This window comes from Convolutriloba macropyga, chromosome 14 (assembly GCF_964194025.1).
Source record: "Convolutriloba macropyga chromosome 14, txConMacr16.3, whole genome shotgun sequence".
Taxonomy (NCBI): Eukaryota; Metazoa; Xenacoelomorpha; order Acoela; family Convolutidae; genus Convolutriloba; species Convolutriloba macropyga.
In genome coordinates, this window is record NC_134481.1 from 9,629,545 (window position 1) to 9,650,714 (window position 21,170).

A 21,170-nucleotide genomic window follows, 5' to 3' on the forward strand; every position below is an offset into this window, starting at 1 on the left:
GAAAATGACCAAAAAAATTACAGACGAAACACAAATCAGTTGTAAATTATATAGAAAAGTTGCTAAAAATTGTTAAATTAATATCTTCAGAATCATTTCTGTCTCTAGAGCTATCCAGTAACACAATTCCAAGCCTTAGAAAATTCATTAGCTCAAAGATCGATAGGCAATAGTTTTTAGAAAAAATTTGAAACTTCGAAAAATAGAAATTTGCTCTGTTAAACTGTTGAAAGCTATTCAATTGCCCCAAAGCTACTGTTTAATAACATACTATCAAACCATGGATGAAGTATCCTGGCTACTGAGGCAAGAACAACTACATAAAATACAAATGTTTTGAGAAAACTTGAAAAAAATTCAAATTTTATCATAAAAATTCTAGAAGTCGAAAGGTTAAATTCTTGAAAACAAACTCATTGAAACTAAAAACAATGCAGTAACTTTTTACCAGAACCTGGAAAAGGTCTTCTTGCACTTGGGAAAGGATAAACATCAAAAATTGATTAAAAAAATTAGGAAACTTTATAAAAAAAGTTGCAGAACTTATCAAAAAAAGGCCGAAATTCGAGACATTAGGATGCTAAAAACCAGTCCGTTGTTACTAGAAACTATGCAGTGCCCTATTATCAAACCATAAAGGAGATTGATTGCCTGGTCCCTTAAGCAGGGAAAACTCAAAAAATGATAAATTTTTTAGAAAAACCTGAAAAAATTGAGAGTTTTGTCAAAATATTGCTAAAATTTGTGTTATTCAAAAATTGAAACCTATTCCATTGCCACTCAAAAAATGTCAGTAACTTATTATCCAACCCCTTATGATGTTTTCTGGCCCCTGTGACTCAAAAAACTTGAATAATGACAATAAAAATCGAAAAATACGAAAAAAAAACGCAAGTTTTGTCAAAAAATGTTAAAATTCGTGATGGCAATAAGTTGAAAACCATTCCATTACCACTAGAAACTATGCATTATTCTATTATCAAAACATAGAGGATGTTTCGTGACACCTAGGGCTGAAAAAACTAAAAAAACAAAAATTTTCAAAAAATCCGAAAAAAATTGCAAATATTAGTATTAGTATCATTTCGCGCGTTTTTGATTGTTGTACCAAAACATACAGTTCATAAAATGGTCATAACAAGTGATTTTGTCTCACAAAAAGCCTTCATCAACTTTTAAAAACTTCAACCTAAGACTAAACAAACAAAAAACAGAAAAAAATCACAAAAAAACAAGAAAAATTGCGCCATTTTGAGCCCAAAAACTCCTAAAAATGACCTTATAACCTTAAATTAAGGCCATCCCAGCAGATGAACCACTCTAAGCACTTGAAAGACTTCTAAAGACCACTTTACGCCTCTAAAGAAACTTAACGCCCGCTGGGCTTTACCCGTTTATCCCGTTTCGAAAGATCAAAGTCATTGAAAAATGTGTGAACACATCTTAAAAAAACACAGCGCACCAATACAATTCAAATTCTTAGAATTGTAAAAAGATGCAAAAAAACATTAAAAAAAATTGTCAGGTGCGCTAAGAATTTTCGGCCGTTTGATTTTAATTCGAACTGGTTTCTAACGACTTAAAGATGTTTCTGCTACACCTGTGGCAAGATCTATATTTAATAACAAGTTATCAACAAAAACAGATAAAAATACTGACCAGATCAAAATGAACATATAAATGCTGGCCAATAGTCAACGTCGACGGAAGAAGTCCACCTATAATGACAAGAGTGTAGAAAAGAGTGTAGTTGCTTGATGCACAATAGTATGACTCCTATTAGCTATACAGACGGAACAAAACTAGTTTTCGTTAGAATAAAAACGTATTCTTGATTAGGCAGATTTTTTATGATCAGAAATTAAAAGTAAAAGTTAAAGGTAAAGTGAGGAAATCCAAAAAAGAGGATTTTTAATCAATCACAGCGCATTAAGTATACTTTTTATTTGGAATGAGCAACCATTTTTTTGTTCTCTGAATTGAAATAAGTTCCTTTTCACGATAGATAGATACAAAAAATTCCTACTTTTCACACCAAATATAATCGACATTGTACTATATTATGCAACGCTTTTACCCCTAAGCCGCTCAGAAAGACAACAGTCAAAGAACATCCCAATAAGAAAATATTTGATAAAAAACAATCAATGTGAGCCTTAAAAAATTCTACTCACCGGAAACTTCACGTTTCCACTATTTTTTTCCATTGTGAACTTGTGGTTCTGGATCAAATTATACAAATTTTAACCTGACATGAAGCTGATCTTCATAGAAATACTAATTGAATTACATAATGCCATTCCTCATTAAAGCGCCAACGGGATCTGACACCAAAACTTATAGCTCATACAATGGTCATAACAAGTAAATTTGTCTCGCAAAAGGCCTTCATTAACTTTTAGAAACTTCAACCTAAGACTTATCAAAACAAATTACGAAAAACATGAAAAATTGCACCATTTTGAGCCCAAAACTCCAAAAAAAAAAGACCTTTCAACCATAAAATAAGGCCATCCCAGCAGCTGCACCACTATAAGCACTTGAAGGACTACTAAAGCCCACTTTGGGCCTCTAAAGAAACTTATTGCCCGCTGGGCTTTACCTGTTTATCCCGTTTTGAAAGATCAAAGTCATTGAAAAATGTGTGAACACATCTTAAAAAAACACAGCGCACCAATACAATTCAAATTCTTTGAATTGTAAAAAACACGATGTCCCCAATAATAGCCGCTATCGCTTCGCGGCTATTAATGAACAGATAAGTTCAAATACACGTTCTCAGCACATTATGTTGCCGATGTTCGACAAATCGAGTACAGATACTCTATTATGTCGGGCTTATTCAAAACCCATGTTTTAAGATTTGAGTTGTAAGCATATTTTGAAACGCGTGACATCGTGCTCTTTTTGTTCAAATTTTCCTACAATGACACCTTTCCCACGGATAGTATCTAATTACCAAAATGAAAGGAAGCCTAATTGGCTATTTATTTCAGAAATGTCAGTCTCGATGCTAATTGTGGATCAAAAAGACAATAAGTCGTTTTGAAACTACCCATAGTCCTGTTCACAAGAACCATTAAGTCTTTGAATTTGTTCTCAAGTGAAAACCAAAATGAACCGAAACCGAAACTCAAAATGGTTTTGTTTCAACAAAACTCAAAAATAATTGAAAATTGCTTTTTCGGACATTGGCCACGTAATGGAATATTAGTTTTTTAGCGCTTTAAAATTATAGAACTGGGAAATTCTTTATTGAAGCTTACTTGTGGGGCAATGAAAGCTCTGCATTTGAGGACATCAGCTGTGTCTAAAGTCATCTCCGCTCTTCTATTGAAATCTGTTTCCTGAAACATACAACTATACAGTACAATCTCAAATTGCTGCCGATCTCCAATTTAAAGCATGCAAAGATAGTACTAAAACTCACATTTTGAAGCTTTTATCAAAATCATGAGTCTGAAGATTGGATCAAAAAACCTCAAATCTGCAAAAAAATAGAAAAAAAAACTTTAGTCATCAAGCAGCTTGGTTATGATACATGGCGAATGTCATAAGTTTTCAGAGAAAAAAAATAGGATAATCAATGATCAAAATCTATCAGAAATTTCCAAATCGAATTGACTGCTTCTGATATTAATTCCCATTAATGAGCGTTAGATATGCTATTCATGTTAATTGAACACTATCTATACATACATGTAAAATGATCAACTTTGGTATTCTGTGTTTATTTGTTATGTAACAAACTTTTACAAAACAACGGCGCCGTCCACTATTCTCGAACCAATGACTTGATGCGCTCAACTAAAAGGAGTTCTTTCTCTGTCAAGAGACGCTTTTCTATCTATTAAAATAAAACTGCTAAATTAATCAACCGTCACAATGCATTGGACAAAACACGCTAATATTTGAAACAGCTTTGACAGATTAATAACCAACATGTTCAATTATAATCTAAAAACACTGGACAGCGTTTATCAATCAAATTGAAGAAAAATACGTCAATTAGGCATAATTGATATTACAAACATGGCCTCCAAAACTATAGCCGGAATGTGCTGCTGATGGATTGAGATAAATGAAAATGTGAAAAGCTGTCACTCAATCTTACAAAACTATCCACCCCCCCCCCCCCCCCGGACATCAATATATGCTCTTAAAATGTGTCAAAAACTTTGCATTTTTAAATTTAAGCTGTACCTCGACTTAAATGGGGCTGCTAAAATTTGGCGGTTCATCTTAATACAAGATGAAAAGTCAATTTGAATGAAAAAGGCCAGCAGGACCCATAAAACTGCTGCAGTATTATTTTGTGACTAACCAACTAAGAACGATAAAAATCTAAACCAACTAACTTCGGACGCATTGCTCTCGAACGACTGTCGGGTGATGTATTTTACAGGGGGTGATGTATTTTACAGGCTAAAAAAACTTTTATGGGTGCAAGACTTCAGCCAAGGCTGGGGTTCAAACCTCCGAACTCTGGATCAGAATCGTTGACAGAAACCACTAATCTAACGGAAAACAACACCCACAACAAAAAGTAAAAGCGTGAAAAATTCACTCCAGAGGTGAAACCGAAGGAATTCTCTAGAAGACAACGACCGAGCAAAAAATATGCATACATAAAAAGACACGTTTACAATAATTGCTTCAAACATTGTTCCGCAGCAATTAAACAAAGAATTTCGGAGGCAACTCCAAGCGTTGAACCATTCCAAAGGAAACCGTAACTGCAGCCAAACCATTATCTTTGGTCAGACAACAACAGAATTATTTAGATATCAACATAATTATCTAAAATATTCGATTAAAAAGTAACGAGCAAATAACTAGTTTCAAAGCGTCGGATTTGTTCAAGCCAAAAGACAAAATTCTGCAACCCAGAAGCCACTTTGGGCTAAAAACATTCGGATCTTTTCCGTTGGTGTACCTGCCCCTGCCCCTGCCCCTGCCCCTGCCCCCCTCCCCCTCCCCCTCCCCCCCCCCCTCCCTCCCCCCCCCCCCCTCCCCCCCCCCAGTTACAGAACACGTATCATTACAGAGTAAATCATTATGTGAAAATATTTCACGTGCGTCTGGGGGTGCAAATAATATGAACCCACTAAGCAGGGAGCACAAACGGAAAACGTCCAAATATTCTTAGGAAAGGAATTGATTTTTCAAATTCTCAGAGCTGCATTACGATAATTTAATTGAAAATAAAGTCCGAAAAACGAAAAAAAATGTTTGAATTTTTTAAAACAAATCATAAAGGCATAGCTGTTATTTATAATTTCTGGAGATACCTCAGCATACATATTTGCAAGAAATTATGTGCTAAATTCTAAAGTGCGGAAGTTAGGGACGTTATAGCAAAACAGTATTTTAAAGGCACTTCATAATTTTGAAAGCTGAAATGAAATGGAAAAGCTGGAGGTTCATTGAAATTACAGACATTCTCCTGGCAAAAGAGAAGTGATAAGAAACAACAAAAATGTCAAAATAATATTGAAAATTGTAATTATGAAACAAATTTTATTTGAATTTCAAACACTTAGAGTCGAGAATAATTGAATAACACATAACACGTAATTAAAATCCGTAATGATAAAAACGAAACCTTATTCTTGTAAATCAAGCCAAATAAAGAACAAAAACTTGGACCAAAAAAATGCCAAAATAGGATTTGTATATTTAAAATTTTACTATTCAAATTACCCCTTGTCAAAATTACATGAATTGCCAAGAGGACGTTGCAATACATGCTAATTGCAAAAAAATCCACTCATGGATCGAAACAATGGTTTTTTAAGGGCAGAAATTATCTGAAAAACCGAGAAACAAGGGTCGATTCTGCATTTCAAAGGCGTCATTAGGCTCTCAAAAACACAGCAAAATGAATTCCAGAAGATTACATACTGATGAAGAGCAACCAAAAAACTTCTACAAAAACCAAAGTACAAGTAAAACACATAAAACGACTGAAGTCAGACAAATTGTTCTCAAACGACAGGCTGGGCTGTAGCCATAAATAAATTTTCCCTCCAACCCCGGACATGGGAGTTCGTGAGAGAAGCATTATTCCTTCCGCCATCAGGCCTTTGAGACTTCAATTGCTTTTGTTTTAGCAACAAGCATTATTGGGGAGTGAGAACAATTGAGATCTCTCAAAAACAAAGAACACAAGCTTGAAACATAACGGACTAAACGTCAAAAGAATTGCTCTCGAACGACTAGTGGGAGCTCTAATCAATTGCTCTAATCAATTGCAGCCATAATTAAATTGAAAAAAAAGTCCGAAAACGAAAAAATGTTTAAATTTTTTAAAAGAAATCATAGAGGCAGAGCTGTTATCTATAATTTCTGGAGATAACTAAGCATACATATTTGCAAGAAATAATGTGCTGAATTCTAAAGTGCGGAAGTTAGGGACGTTATAGCAAAACAGTATTTTAAAGGCACTTCATAATTTTGAAAGCTGAAATGAAATGGAAAAGCTGGAGGTTCATTGAAATTACAGACATTCTCCTGGCAAAAGAGAAGTAATAAGAAACAACAAAAATGTCAAAATAATATTGAAAATTGTAATTATGAAACAAATTTTATTTGAATTTCAAACACTTAGAGTCGAGAATAATTGAATAACACATAACACGTAATTAAAATCCGTAATGATAAAAACGAAACCTTATTCTTGTAAATCAAGCCAAATAAAGAACAAAAACTTGGACCAAAAAAATGCCAAAATAGGATTTGTATATTTAAAATTTTACTATTCAAATTACCCCTTGTCAAAATTACATGAATTGCCAAGAGGACGTTGCAATACATGCTAATTGCAAAAAAATCCACTCATGGATCGAAACAATGGTTTTTTAAGGGCAGAAATTATCTGAAAAACCGAGAAACAAGGGTCGATTCTGCATTTCAAAGGCGTCATTAGGCTCTCAAAAACACAGCAAAATGAATTCCAGAAAATTACATACTGATGAAGAGCAACCAAAAAACTTCTACAAAAACCAAAGTACAAGTAAAACACATAAAACGACTGAAGTCAGACAAATTGTTCTCAAACGACAGGCTGGGCTGTAGCCATAAATAAATTTTCCCTCCAACCCCGGACATGGGAGTTCGTGAGAGAAGCATTATTCCTTCCGCCATCAGGCCCTTGAGACTTCAATTGCTTTTGTTTTAGCAACAAGCATTATTGGGGAGTGAGAACAATTGAGATCTCTCAAAAACAAAGAACACAAGCTTGAAACATAACGGACTAAACGTCAAAAGAATTGCTCTCGAACGACTAGTGGGAGCTCTAATCAATTGCTCTAATCAATTGCAGCCATAATTTAATTGAAAAAAAAGTCCGAAAACGAAAAAATGTTTAAATTGTTTAAAAGAAATCATAGAGGCAGAGCTGTTATCTATAATTTCTGGAGATAACTAAGCATACATATTTGCAAGAAATAATGTGCTGAATTCTAAAGTGCGGAAGTTAGGGACGTTATAGCAAAACAGTATTTTAAAGGCACTTCATAATTTTGAAAGCTGAAATGAAATGGAAAAGCTGGAGGTTCATTGAAATTACAGACATTCTCCTGGCAAAAGAGAACAGTGATAAGAAACAACAAAAAGGTCAAAATATTGAAAATTGTAATTATGGAACAAATTTTATTTGAATTTCAAACACTTAGAGTCGAGAACAATTGAAAAACACATAGCACGCAATTAAAATCCGTGATGATAAAAAGGGAGCCTTAGTCTTGTAAGTCAAGCCAAATAAAGAACAAAAACTTGGACTGAGAAAATGCCAAAATTGGATTTGTATATTTAAAATTTTACTATTCAAATTACCCCTCATCGTCGTACATGAATTGCCAAGGGGACGTTGCAATACATGCTTATTGCAAAAAGTCCACTCATGGATCAAAACAATGGTTTTTTAAGGGCAAAAATTATGAAAAATCGAGAAACAAGGGTCGATTCTGCGCTTGAAAGTTGTCATTAGGCTCTCAATAACACTGCAATATGAATTCCAGAAGATTACATACTGATGAAGAGCAATAAAAAACTTCTACAAAAACCAAAGTACAAGTTAAAACACATAAAACGACTGAAGTCAGACAAATTGTTCTCAAACGACAGGCTGGGCTGTAGCCTTAAATAAATTTTTCCTCAAACCCCGGACATGGTAGTTCGTGAGAGAAGCATTATTCCTTCAGCCATCAGGCCCTTGAGATTTCCGATCTTACAATTGCTTTTGTTTTTGCAACAAACATTATTGGGGAGTGAGAACAATTGAGATCTCTCAAAAATAAAGAACACAAGCTTGAAACATAACCACTAAACGTCGAAAGAATTGCTCTCGAACGACTACTGTGAGCTCTAATCAATTGCAGCTTGCTTCAGTGAGGCGGGGGGAGGAGGGAGCCTAAATGGGACTAAGAAGTTCAATAGTGGGCTTCAAATAACCACATTTGAGGTTAACATATACCACTTTTAAGGTTTAAAATAAAAAATGGCACCAGTTTCGGCGCACTTTTAATCTAAATTTTAGTATTAAAATGCCGCCAATTGAATTCAGCTGCTTGAAATTGTGATTGAGAGAGAATTTTAGATCATGCGAAATGCAAAAAGTCAAGGGCGTAGAAGTTAATCGAGAAGTCAAAATTGTCAAGCGAAAATTTTGCAAAAAAAAGACACACACGTTCACAATAATTGCTATGAACTTCGTTCAAGAGCAATTAAAAAGTACGAAGTACAAACCAATGTAGAAAAAAAAAGAATCAAATATACGAATATGGCCAAAAACGGTTATATATAGGCTCCATTCCCTCAAAAATACTTTCCATTCATTCAACGCAGAGCATAACAAAAAAACTTCTCTCGCTCAGAAATATTTTTTTCTCGACCACCTCAATTTGCCTTTCGCTTAAAGATCAAAATGCTACCTGAACAAATAGTGCTTCCGGTTGAAAAAAAGAAAAACCAATACTCCATTTCAAGTCGTAAAAACAAATAAATTTACAGTAAGACACTTAAAATTTTCAGAGCATACTGAGGTTCACTAGCTGAAGTTTTGGGTACCAAGGTAGATCAAAGCATACTGTTCTAGCATGAAGACTCATAAACCATTTAAAAACAATTTCCATTTCGTTTCAAACCCACAAAAATTCAATCTCATAAGTTGCTAATCTTTCTTATCAAATTATGTACATCAACGATCAGATTTTAGACTCATGCAAAAAGGCGTACTAAGTGTGAGGAAATTCTGATATCTATCATAACTAATCTCACCAAGAACTCGCATTTAAAAACATCACAATTTTTTAAGATTCAAAATCAAACTGTTTTGTTAAAGATGCCATTAAACTTTTGGCAAATGAAAGCACTCATTATACAAAGCATAAACGACATTTCCAGAAAAAGCTCATTTCAAAATTGGGTTGTTAAAAGGAGTGCAAACTTAGCAAATTTGGTATTTATAAATTCAAAAACAAATTTGAATTTGGAAACTTGACAGAACACGAAAAACGGTAATTAAATACCATAGTGTTTTTAACGCTAGAGAACAACATTTAAACATAGCCGGCAGATTGCGGGAAAATAACCGCCGTTAACGAGCTTCACGCACATCGGGATTGAAACAGAAAAGAGGAGAAAGAAGTTGACAGAATTTTTTCAAAATGTATTCTGATTCGGCGTGCACTTTCATTTAGATTCTAAAACTATACTTAATTCAGCTCCTAAACTTAAAGCTATTATGCCTCTTGTCAGCTAGCAATCGCTCTAATGAACTTTGATAACCTAATGCACTGTTGACCGGGCTTTATGACTTAATGACCGACCTTAATCGGTTTACCCCGTTTCTTTAAACTTTGACTGTATTCACTGCATCGCGTAATTCAATACGTGAAAGAATATTAAATTCATTCAGTCGAAACAGTGAGCGAGGTAAGTCAGAAGCAAGCGTGAAAATAGTTACTAATGTAAAACGGAAAACGTGATCAGAAGATAAAGCGAATTAAAAAACAAAACCAACTAATGTCGGAAGAATTGCTCTCGAACGACTAGTGGGAGCTCTAATCAATTGCTGTGTGCTGCAGTCGGGGGTAGCCTGATTGGGACTAATAAATTCACTAGGGGACTTCTAAAAACCTCATTAGAGGTTTATATAAACAACTAGTAAGATTTGAAGTGAAAAAATGGCAGCAATTTCGGCGCACTTATCATTTGACCGTTTGTCGCAAACTGCCGCCTTTTCTCGCAAATTAAGTTCAGCTGCTTGAAAATGTGAATGAGAGAGAACTTTAAATCACGCAAAACTAAAAGTCAAGGGTGTAATAAAAGCCACTCGATAAGTCAAAAAACGGTCATGCGGAAATTTTGCATAAAACACACGTTTATAATAATTGCTTCTCTTCGAGAGCAATTAAAAACATAGCTGGCAGATTGTCAGAAAATAGCCGCAGTAGCTTCGTAGATGTGCAGTTTCAAAAAGATACTAGAGGAAACAGACCAAAAAAGAAACTTTTAAAAAATACTGAAATGTTATATTTCGATTAAGAATCTGTTTACCTTATTTCTGCTTCTATTAGATGCTCAAAAATAACCTTAAATTAGGGTGACATGCAATCACTTAGCTGATTACTAACCTTACCTCTTTGAATTAAAGTAAAGTCAATTTTAGAGTGAGGAACTCATTTTTGCGAGGTGTAAGTCACGTGTGACTGAAAATGAGTGAAAAATGACGTCACGCACGTAATTCAGTTGTAATTGCATTAACCACTGAACAAAAAGCAGTTTTGAAGGGATTGTGACGTCATATGGTCGAAAAAAATCTTGACGAAATAAAGACCAAGAGAAGGCCAATAATAGCCGCAGCTATCGCTTTGCGGCTATCAAAAAAGGAGAGCGCCTAAATAATAGCCGTTGAGGCTGACAGCAGCTATTAAACACATACACGGATTAACATTGGACAAATTGCTCTCGAACGACAGGCGGGCAAATTATTTCAGGGAAAGTTGCAGCTTTGATAGATTTAATTTCTGAATAAGAAGTGAGCACACGAGTTCACGCAAAAATTACAGCGATAAGAGTGATAAACTCACTCGAGAAGTGAAAAGAAAACATTCATGCAAAAATTTTGCATAAAAAGACACGTTTACAATAATTGCTTCAATTTTTGTTCGAAAGCAATTAAAAAGAGAAAAAACTAATTTTACTAGCTAATTGAGAGTATATTTCCTGCTTCTTAAAAGAAGACAAAAAGATATTACCTAATAACAATGGTAAAGATAAGAAATAGTCTGTGTTTATGATTAAGTATACATTCGGCTTCGTTAATTTTGGTATCCGTATATTTATACCGCTTACAATTTGATTACAAGTTGCAAAATCGCTAGGGCACTGATATTTTTTTTTGTAAAGCAACCACTCTTTTATTCTGGTTGATTCAAATGAGAAGAATGAAAAAAAAACCTCGAGATGTTAAATATATGTCAAAAATCGTTGTAAAAATGGTTAGCCCGAGAAAAATGGGAACTGGTTTGTTTTTCTGGATAACGAAGTTTTTGTGTTCATATTACTCTGTGAACAAGCTAATGCTCGTCTCCATATTAATAATGGCCAAAGGAGACTGATGAGTTTGGCATTGATAAATGTCTATAGAGACTATGAGATGTGAAAATAGCCATAACGGTCTATAAATACCATTGAATGCGTGTAAAAATATCAATTATATATGGTAACATTTTACAGGCATTTTAAAGTAAATTGTTGACTGATGCAGTAAACGAACATAACCGACTAACGTCGGGCGAATTGCTCTCAAACGACCGGTGAGCGGTTGGCTTCGTCAACAGCTAGCCACGGTTTAGTGAACTCAGGGCACTACATCTTTATCCCGTTTCTGAATACGAAAGTCAAATGGGTCAGACGAAAAATCGGCCAAGCAAAAAATTGCATAAAAAACAGGGTTAATAAATTTGCTACAAATTGCTTTTGAGAGCAATTAACAATGGTTTCCTAAAAAGTGCCTGTTAGATCAGTTATGATAAAAAACATTTCAAGTATAACTCATTGATAACGAGGATCAGAGATGATGACATTACGCAAAGAAGATGATGACATAACGCAAGACATTAATATCTTAAGAACCAATTCATTGTCTCAAGAGACTATCCGGTATCCCTGTTTGAAGCCAGAAATAGTTTGACAGGTTCATAGAGATCCATACACTTGGAACATAAACTTTCCAAAAATTTGAAAAGTTTAAACTTTATCCATAAATTACTAAAACTAGAGTCATAAAAAATGCTGATCACCTTCCCATTAACTCTAGAAACTATACAGCAGCTCATTACCAAATCTTGGAGGAGGTTCGAGGGCCTCTGTTGCCGGAAAAAATCAAAAACATGAAAAATTGCAAATATTTTTTTAAAAAATTGCTTAAATTCGTGATATTAAAATCTTGAATAACGTTCCATTACATCTATAAACTATGCAGTAATAAATTATCAATTTTTAATAACTTGAAAAAAAAATCCTATAAAAAAGTTTTATAAAAAAAATTGCTATAACTTGTGATATTAACAGATGAAAATTCATCCATGACCAACAAAAATTTTCCAGTAACTTATTATCAAACCCTTACGGAGGCTGTCTGACCTTTGAGGTTCAAAAACTCAATGAGCATAAATGTCAAAAAATTGGAAAAAAAATGGCTAAAAATATGAAAAATAGGCTAAAATTCGTGATGTTAAAATCTTGCAAGACAATCCATTTAATCATAAAAATTATTCAGTAACCTATTTTCAAACCCTAGAGGAGGCTCCTTGGCTCTTGAGGCTGAAAAAATCTAAAAAAACTACAAAAAATTTCAAAAAAAAACTTGAAAAAAAGCAAGTTTTATCAAAAAAATTGCTAAAATTTGTGACATTGAAAAGTTGAAAAACTATTCCATGGCCAATAAAACATTGTCAGCAACTTACTATCAACCCTCTTAGTATGTATTCTGGCCCCTGGGTCTGGAAAGACTTGAAAAAGGGGGAAAACTGTCAAAAAATTTGAAAAATTGCACGTTTTGTCGAAAAATTGCTAAAATTTGTGATGTTAAAGTGTTGAAACCATTCCATTACCACTCGAAACAATGCAGTGACCTACTATCAATTCCTAGAGGAGGTTCTTTGACACCTAGGACTGATAAAAATCAAAAAATGTCAAAAATTTTCAAAAAGCTTGAAAAAAATTGCAAAAAAGTATAAATTTGCGTTTTTAGCAAGCGGTTGTTCGTCAGTAGCTAGCCACGGAGGGGGTGGGGGGTGCACCTGGGGCAGATTGGGGGCAACCCTGGGGTGGGGGGACAACAGCGTGGTGGGGGGGGGGTGGGGCAATAGTGAGGGGGGTCAACAGTGGGGGTGTCTTCAACCTCTAAGAACCGCCCTTCACACCATAAGTATAAGTTATAAGTCTCCAAAACAGTTTGAGCTGAAAGGCTCTAAGAGCACTTAATGCCCACTGGGCGCTACCTGTTTATCCTGTTTTTGAGGACGAAAAGTCAAAAGCGTCAGACGAAAAATCGGTCAAGCGAAAAATCGCATAAAAAAAAGACCGACAGGACTAATATAATTGCTACAAACTTCGTTTGAGAGCAATTAATAAAAAAAGACCGACAGGACTAATATAATTGCTACAAACTTCGTTTGAGAGCAATTAAAAAGAATCTCAGTACCATCCGGAGAAAAAGCTGACGCTTAAAGCTATTTCAAACTAATTGCAAAAGTAGTGGGAGGATTTCGAGCTAGTTCTGAACATTACACACTAACGTCCGACGATTTGGTCACTAACGACCGCACAAAGGGGGTCCCAAAGCTACCGTGAGGTAGTGGCAAATGAGGGACGGGGGGCAATTAAAATGGTCCTGCCGTACACTACAGAACTATGCCGCCTCAGCAATTACGACAAATAATGCACTTGCCGCCTCATAAGCTTTATAAGAACTGACAAATTGCAGAGCAACATAATACCCTCGGTCAGTACTTAGTAACCCGGTTTCCGACGACTAAGTCAAATAGTTTTGAAAAACACACTCAGGCGAAAAAAATGCATAAAAAACAGGGACCGATAATTGTCATAAATTCCGTTTGAGAGCAACTAGAAGCTACTGATCTATTATATAGATTTACTACCAAAATTGAGTGTCCTAGCTTCAAAAAGCAAAATTTAAAGGAATTTTGATAACTAAAACGCCAGTATGACTTCAGAGCTCAATATTATTTCGCAAACCTTAATCACCGCTGCGATGTTTCTAGAGAATGCCAATCGCTTACACTAACTATTTACAATACACAGACACTTGCTCTTCGGCCAAACAATAATTTGACAATTAAAAATGAGAAATGACACTAACATGCACTCTTATAACATGACACAAGAAAAGACAAGACAATGTAACTCAACACATATAATATATAATGACATGCAGTTGTTTTTGAATACTAACGTCCATTATCTGAGTGGGCGAATGCGCAACTGCGCTTTTACCGTTCTAAACATTACGCACAAAATTGGTAACATGCTACAGGTAATCTTCAGTAATATTTGCCAAATCCTCAACAAAAGTAATGAAATTGTAAGACTCTACTGTCCTTTATTGGTACATTGAAGTTAAAAGCTCCATTCAATTCGAAATGGTGTCAAATTAGATTCCCACCTGACCTAGGAATAATTTAAATCTAACTACTATGGAGTTTACTCTATAATGGTATTGGGCTCTTATAGGAATATGAACCGAAAGGAGTTCTATATTCAGCATACCGTGAACACAGCTTGTGGGTTGTTCATCTGTGCCTCCAGCTCTGGTGGAGCAATTTGATGCAATAGCCAAATGTAGGCCTCTGAATCCTGAAGAACAAAGAAAATAAACATAGCTTGCGGATTGCCATATAACAGCTGCGATACCTTCGTAGACTGTGTCTCAAAAAACCAAACATACCCGGCAGATTGCCGGAAAATAGCCGCCGTTGATTCCAATAAGCATGATTGGGATTGAACGAATAGAATATATTGAAAAAAAAGATTTTTGTACAAAAATATTTTTTAAGTCCGATTTATTTTGATGGCATTTCGTAGTTGAACATACTTCTGTTTCTTAGAGAGAGGCTACAGGGGCTACTATCAACACCAATAAGCATTAGAGGTGGTAACTAAGACTTATAGGAACGACGTTCAAATAGCGGGCATCTAAAATTGGGCTTTATGGGTTTATCCCGTTTCTATTTCTGACTTCAATTTTTTATACCGACTCTGTTCATTTTGAATTGCTTTGCTTAGCAACTGATGTTCAAATTCACTTTTAGCAGAATGAGAGAAGAGAGAAACTAGCCTAGAGAAGTCAAAAAGAGTTCACGCAAAATGTCGAAAAAGCGGCAAAATGGTAAAGCGAAAAAAAGTTTGACGAAGTAAAAAAAAAACATAGCAGGACAAGTCCTGACGTACAATTCAAAGAATTTTCATTGACTAAACAGAAAAACTAGACCAAGAATGGACTATGAGTGACTTGAGAAAACCATTTTGAAAAAATCAGATCAAAAAATAAGAAAAAAAAACAGAAAATCAATGTCAAAATGCCGCATGTGAACAAAAAAACCACTAGCGAGAAATGAAAATTCAATTCAAACAAAAAACTAGGCCTAGAATGAGCTGTGAATGGATTGGGAAAACCATTTAGAAAATCCGATCCAAAAAATCGAAAAAACAGTAAAAATCAGAGTGAAATTGCCGCATGTGCACAAAAAACCACTCCCGAGAAACCGAATTTTTGTTCAAACACCGTTTTCTCACTCTACTTTAAAATTAGAGCGATAAAAATTCACGCCGCAAAACCACTCGCTTTTTCGCTCCATTTCCTGTTTCGGCGTGACCAAAATCACTACTCCAATTTGACTTCAAAAATCATGAAAATGTGTGAACAGATCTTTAAAAAAAAAGACAGCGCCCCAATACAATTCAAATTCTTTGAATTGTAAAAAAAAATACGAGCGCAATAATAGCCGGCTGAGAAGATGAGGGCGGCTATTAATAAAACATTGCTACCAGATTGCCAGAAAATAGCCGCAATATCTGCGGAGATCTGCAGACTCAAAAAAGAAACCGACCAAAAAGAAATTTCTTTTTATTAAATGCTGAGATGTTACATTTTGATTAAGAATCTGTTGAAGTTATTGCTGCTTCTTTTAGCTGCTCTCAAATAACCTTCAATTAGTGTGACACGCACTCACTTGACTATCTCTTTAAATTAAAGTAAAGAAAAGTCGAGTCAGGACGTCATTTTTGTGAGTGAGGTAAGTCACGCGTGACCAAAACTTAATCAAGCGAAAGAACAAAAAAGCCGCTCCAATCAGAGTAAAAAACGACGTCACGCACGCAATTTGGTTAAAATTGCATGAGCGAATGAACAAAAAGCAGATTTGAAGTGACTGTGACGTCATATGGTTTAACAAAAATTTTCACGACGAAACAAAAAACCCGGAGAAGGCCCCAGCTATCGCTGAGCGGCTATTAGAGACCTAAGAAAGAGCCTCTTGTTTCTCTTCTTACGCATGTTAACTCTAATAGCTTGGCACATAGCCACAACGCCGGCATAGCATCTTATAAAAGATAGAAGAAACCATCAAAAGAGGAGGGTTATCATAAAAATGTTAGCATGTCTAACCTTGTTGTGACGTATTAAAAACTAAGTAAACAAAAACGTTATTTCTAAAGACTGCCCTCAAATAACCTTCAATTAGATCGAGAAACCGTCAATTAAACTTCACTCTTCAATTTCAAGCAAGCATAATTTTTGAGTGAGGTAAGTCAAGTGTGGCAAAAATTATTCTCGCATGCAAAAACTAATTTTACTAAGAGCAAAATTGATGTCACACACAGAACTCAGACAAAGCTATCAATCAGTGGACGTATGGTCGTAAAAATATTTTTACGACGATTTAAAAGCAACCAACTCGATTCAAAACTCGCAAAAAGCAACCAATCACCCCTCCGAAAAAAATATTCCAACAAAAACGCGTAAATGGGAAAGAAAGAACGCAAAAGAATTTTGATTAAGTACAAATATGCCTAGAAAACATTCGATTGTTTTTCCGTGATAAAAAGTACCAATAAATGTCTTCGAAATACGCTTTCAAAACATAACCGACTAAACGTCGGAACAATTGCTCTCGAACGACTAGTGGGAGCTCTAATGAATTGCAGCCTGCTTCAGTCGGGGGGGGGGGGGGGGGAGGGAGCCTAAATTGGACTAAGAAGTTCAATAGTGGGCTTCAAATAACCACATTAGAGGTTAACATACACCTCTAGATTTAAGTGAAAATGGCACCAGTTTCGGCGCACTTTTCATCTGACTTTTAGTATTAAATTGCCGCCAATTGAGTTCAGCTGCTTGAAATTGTGATTGAGATAGAATTTTAGATCACGCGAAACGCAAAAAGTCAAGGGCGTAAAAGTCACTCGAAAAGTCAAAATTGTCAAGCGAAAATTTCACATAAAAAAGACACACGTTTACAATAATTGCTATGAACTTCAATAGCAATTAATAAAAAAATATATAAAAGCATAAAAAACATGTCGAAATTTAACTTCATTTTTGTCAATTTTCTTTCATATAAACAACTCAAAACCAATCAAATGAAAAGATAACCACAGACTGTAATTTCAACCAAAAAATGTCGCCGGCTGTAAAAATGAACAGGGAAAGGGATTAAAAAGTCTATGGACAAAAACAGCTCCAAAAATTATCTTAAGATCTATTGTATCTTAAGATTGATCGTAAACATCCCCAAACCAACAACTACTTGTAAATATTGACGCTAAGAAACTGTTTAGGCCGGTAAATTTAAACTAAGCTTTAACTTAGAGGTTTTGAAAATTCCTCGCGTGAACAGTAATTCTACGCCCTCAGCAAAAAATTCCTTCCCATGTCTTCACGCCTACTTTTCTCACTTCATTTCTCTCAGAATAATGACATATATAAAAAAACACTACCTCTTCTTTTCTCTCTTCTTTTGACTTTTATTCAACAGATTGATATAAATACTTTTTTCACGTGCAACATTGAGTTGTACATCCTGTTTCAGTGAAGCTTAACCAATTTTTAAAATGGAAGAATACCATAGCTCCTCTCCGAGTCGTAACAAAGACGAGGGTGAGACAACGATAATTCCCCTGAAACTTTTACATATCGGCGAAAAAAATGAAATGTTAACTTACGTGTGCGACGCTTCGATGAAAATTAAATTTGAAAACATATGTGCTCGAACTTCAACCGACCTTAATATCATCGCTGAAGTTCTTGATGCGTTTGTAGACACCAGCATTCTCCAGGTGGTAATTGACCCATCTAATCAGGAGTTCTTCGGGTGACAGGTTCTGGAGGTCCATCATGGTCTCACCACTCGCCTCGTCCAGAAGACACGCCAGACCAGGATGTTTGTGCAAGTTGATTTTACTCGTAAGACCGATCTGAACACATCCGATGAAAGCATTAATCTTAGATTGCCTGAATTTTTACAGTTCTTGAAAATTCTGAGCACTATGGGCAAGAGCCCTCAGCATTCTCAATTTCAGAGCTGAGCTGCTTCAAAGCATCATTATGCTAGGCTTCTCAAGCCTATTGATGGCCTAAAGTCTAGATCAACTTAAAAGTGTAGGGAAAAGAATTCCATTTTGTGTACCTTAATAATCTGCCACAAGAGACCAAGCACCAAATGAGGAGTTCCGGCCAACATGTCAGCAGCCCCCATGTTGACAATGCTGCACCCGATTGAGGAGGCAGAGTTGAGAGCTAGCTCGTGGTTCTCTCTCATGTGCCATTCATTCTTTGGGTTCTTGTTCATCACACGCTCGTCTATTGTGTCTGGCGCATTCTTGTTTATTACTTTGCTGAAATGAAAGAACCATAAAAATTTGACAAATTTTGGAGAATTGTTAAGTTTGAAGGAGTTTTTGCTGTATCTTTCAACTGATTCAAGGCGTCGCTTGACTAGGGTTCTTTAAAGCCTATTGATGACCTGTAACATGACATGTGACATGCCTATAGATACTGAAAAACCAATTTATTTACTTATTTATATCACAAGAACATGTTTCTCAATGGCAACGAACACTGAAGAAAAAAGCGACCAGGTCGACTAAAATTTTAAACTTTTAAGTACCAAAAGTCTAATGAGATAACGCTAGGAAAAAACTACATTGATCAAATTTACCGCAATACCTGACAATCATTTCAATTAGCATACACTTCATAGTTTCATAAAAACGCATCATTGACGAGCTCCAATTCAGTCCGCTTTCCTTTTGCTTGTACAGGCATGTGACATTTAAATTCTCATTTACGAACTGTTGGTTCCCAATGGAGCTAGACAATTTGACGGAAAACTTAATTAATTGTCAATTTTCCTAATTTTCAGAATTTCCTCGTTTCTTTGCTTTGAAAGCGCAATTTATTCTTTCGAAAACGATGATAAAAGCCAGTTCAACCACACACTTTTGCACTCTTTTGAGCAATTACGAACCGGATGTCAGTGTTTCATAGCTCACTTGGTAGAATGATTTAAAGCAATTATCACAGAAGCTGACATTTTGTAATGAAGGCGAAAACGGAAACCGTTCATCAGGCCTGAAAGTTATATTAGGATTGGGAAATTACCAAGAAATTGCGAATCTTTTTTTTCTTCGCTAAATCTGAAAAGAGACCAATGAAGCAAATAATGTCCAAAAACTTGAAGGTAGCACAAAAGTTAACAAAATACACGCACACAAATTAAACTAAATCTGGAAACATTTTTAAAAATGAAGTCAAATTAGTAGTAAGAATCATCAATGGAGAAGAACTGAAAATTAAAGAATTTTCATCGACTGAACACAAAACTAGACCTAAATATCACTGGGACCTGATTCGGAAAAGCATTTAGAAAACAAACCGATCAAAAGAAAATCAGTAAAAACACACTTTCTCAAACTCAATCACTTCAGTTAGACTTCGGAAATCATGAAATGTGTGAACAGATCTTAAAAAATAACAAAACCGGAAGAATTCCGTGAACGACTCGAATTGGTCGTCGCCAAAAAACGCCCTTCAAAGAATTAGTATCTACTAGAAAAACGCATCAAAGCAAAAAAAAATATCTTTAGTCAAATAATAAAAAATTGGCCTTAAGTAAAACAGCTTATAAAATTAGAAAATTAAATTATTTTTCACATTGTACAAGTACAAAAAAAGTAACTTTGTTCGGTGCAATCGAGGCCATTAAAAGTCTGGCACGATATCAGGCATTCATTTATAAGCTTACAAATATCTAACTAAAAAGAGCAAAAAGGTAGCGCATTTCTCATTTTTTGTCAAACTTAACAGAAAAAAACCTTGATTTTGCCGGATGAATTTAATTCAATTCGTAATATAAACCACCTGGGAACATTAGGAAACAATTCATTTAACAATAAATTAAAAAAAAATAGCTGGCAGATTGCCAGAAATTAGCCGCAATAGCTTCGTAGATCTGCAGTCTAAAAAAAACTGTAGACAGACCAAAAAAATTACTCCTTTCATTAAAGGATGAGATGTAAAATTTTGATTAAGGATCTGCATAAGTTATTGCTGCCTCTATTAGCTGCTCTCAAATAACCTTCATTTAGAGTGACACACAAACATGACCTTATCTCCTTGAATTAAAGTAAAGTCAATTTCAGAGTAGGGAAGTCATTTTTGAGAATGAGGTAAGGAACGTGAGACCAAACACTTAATCAAGCCAACAAACAAAAACTCGCTCCACTAGGGGAGAGAAATGACGTCACGCACGCACTTCACTTGAAATTGCATGCACGAATGAACAAGAAGCAGATTTGAAGTGGTTCTGACGTCATATGGTCGTAACAAAAATCTTATCAACGATATAAAACAAACCAACAGAAGGCCAATAACAGTCCCAGCTATCGCTGTACGGCAATTAATAAAACAATGAAATGAGAAAAATATCGCCAAGTAGCCTGAAAATCCATAAAATAATTCACAATCCTTCAAATTAGCAAATAAACTTCCTTTAATTGCAAAAAAAACTTCCACGCACTATCAAAACAGCCTGAATAATGTTTATTAAGTCTACAGTCCCTTTTAAGACAAATTTTTGAAACAA

The 21,170-nt window shown here is 35.2% G+C and overlaps 1 protein-coding gene across 2 annotated transcripts in view; it reads right to left on the bottom strand.

Annotated features, from left to right (window-relative positions):
* The window catches only part of LOC142353693 (plastin-3-like), a 577,871-nt gene that overhangs the window by 16,889 nt on the left and 539,812 nt on the right, over positions 1-21,170 (bottom strand). The window contains exons 5-9 of one of the 2 annotated variants that reach the window (XM_075406009.1): positions 18,714-18,921; positions 18,310-18,501; positions 14,800-14,886; positions 14,486-14,530; positions 3,267-3,347 (exon numbers count right to left, since the gene is read on the bottom strand). In XM_075406009.1, the coding sequence (XP_075262124.1) occupies positions 3,267-3,347; positions 14,486-14,530; positions 14,800-14,886; positions 18,310-18,501; positions 18,714-18,921 (613 nt within the window). The remainder of the gene's footprint in view (positions 1-3,266; positions 3,348-14,485; positions 14,531-14,799; positions 14,887-18,309; positions 18,502-18,713; positions 18,922-21,170) is intronic. The other variant, XM_075406010.1, reaches the window with a different exon arrangement.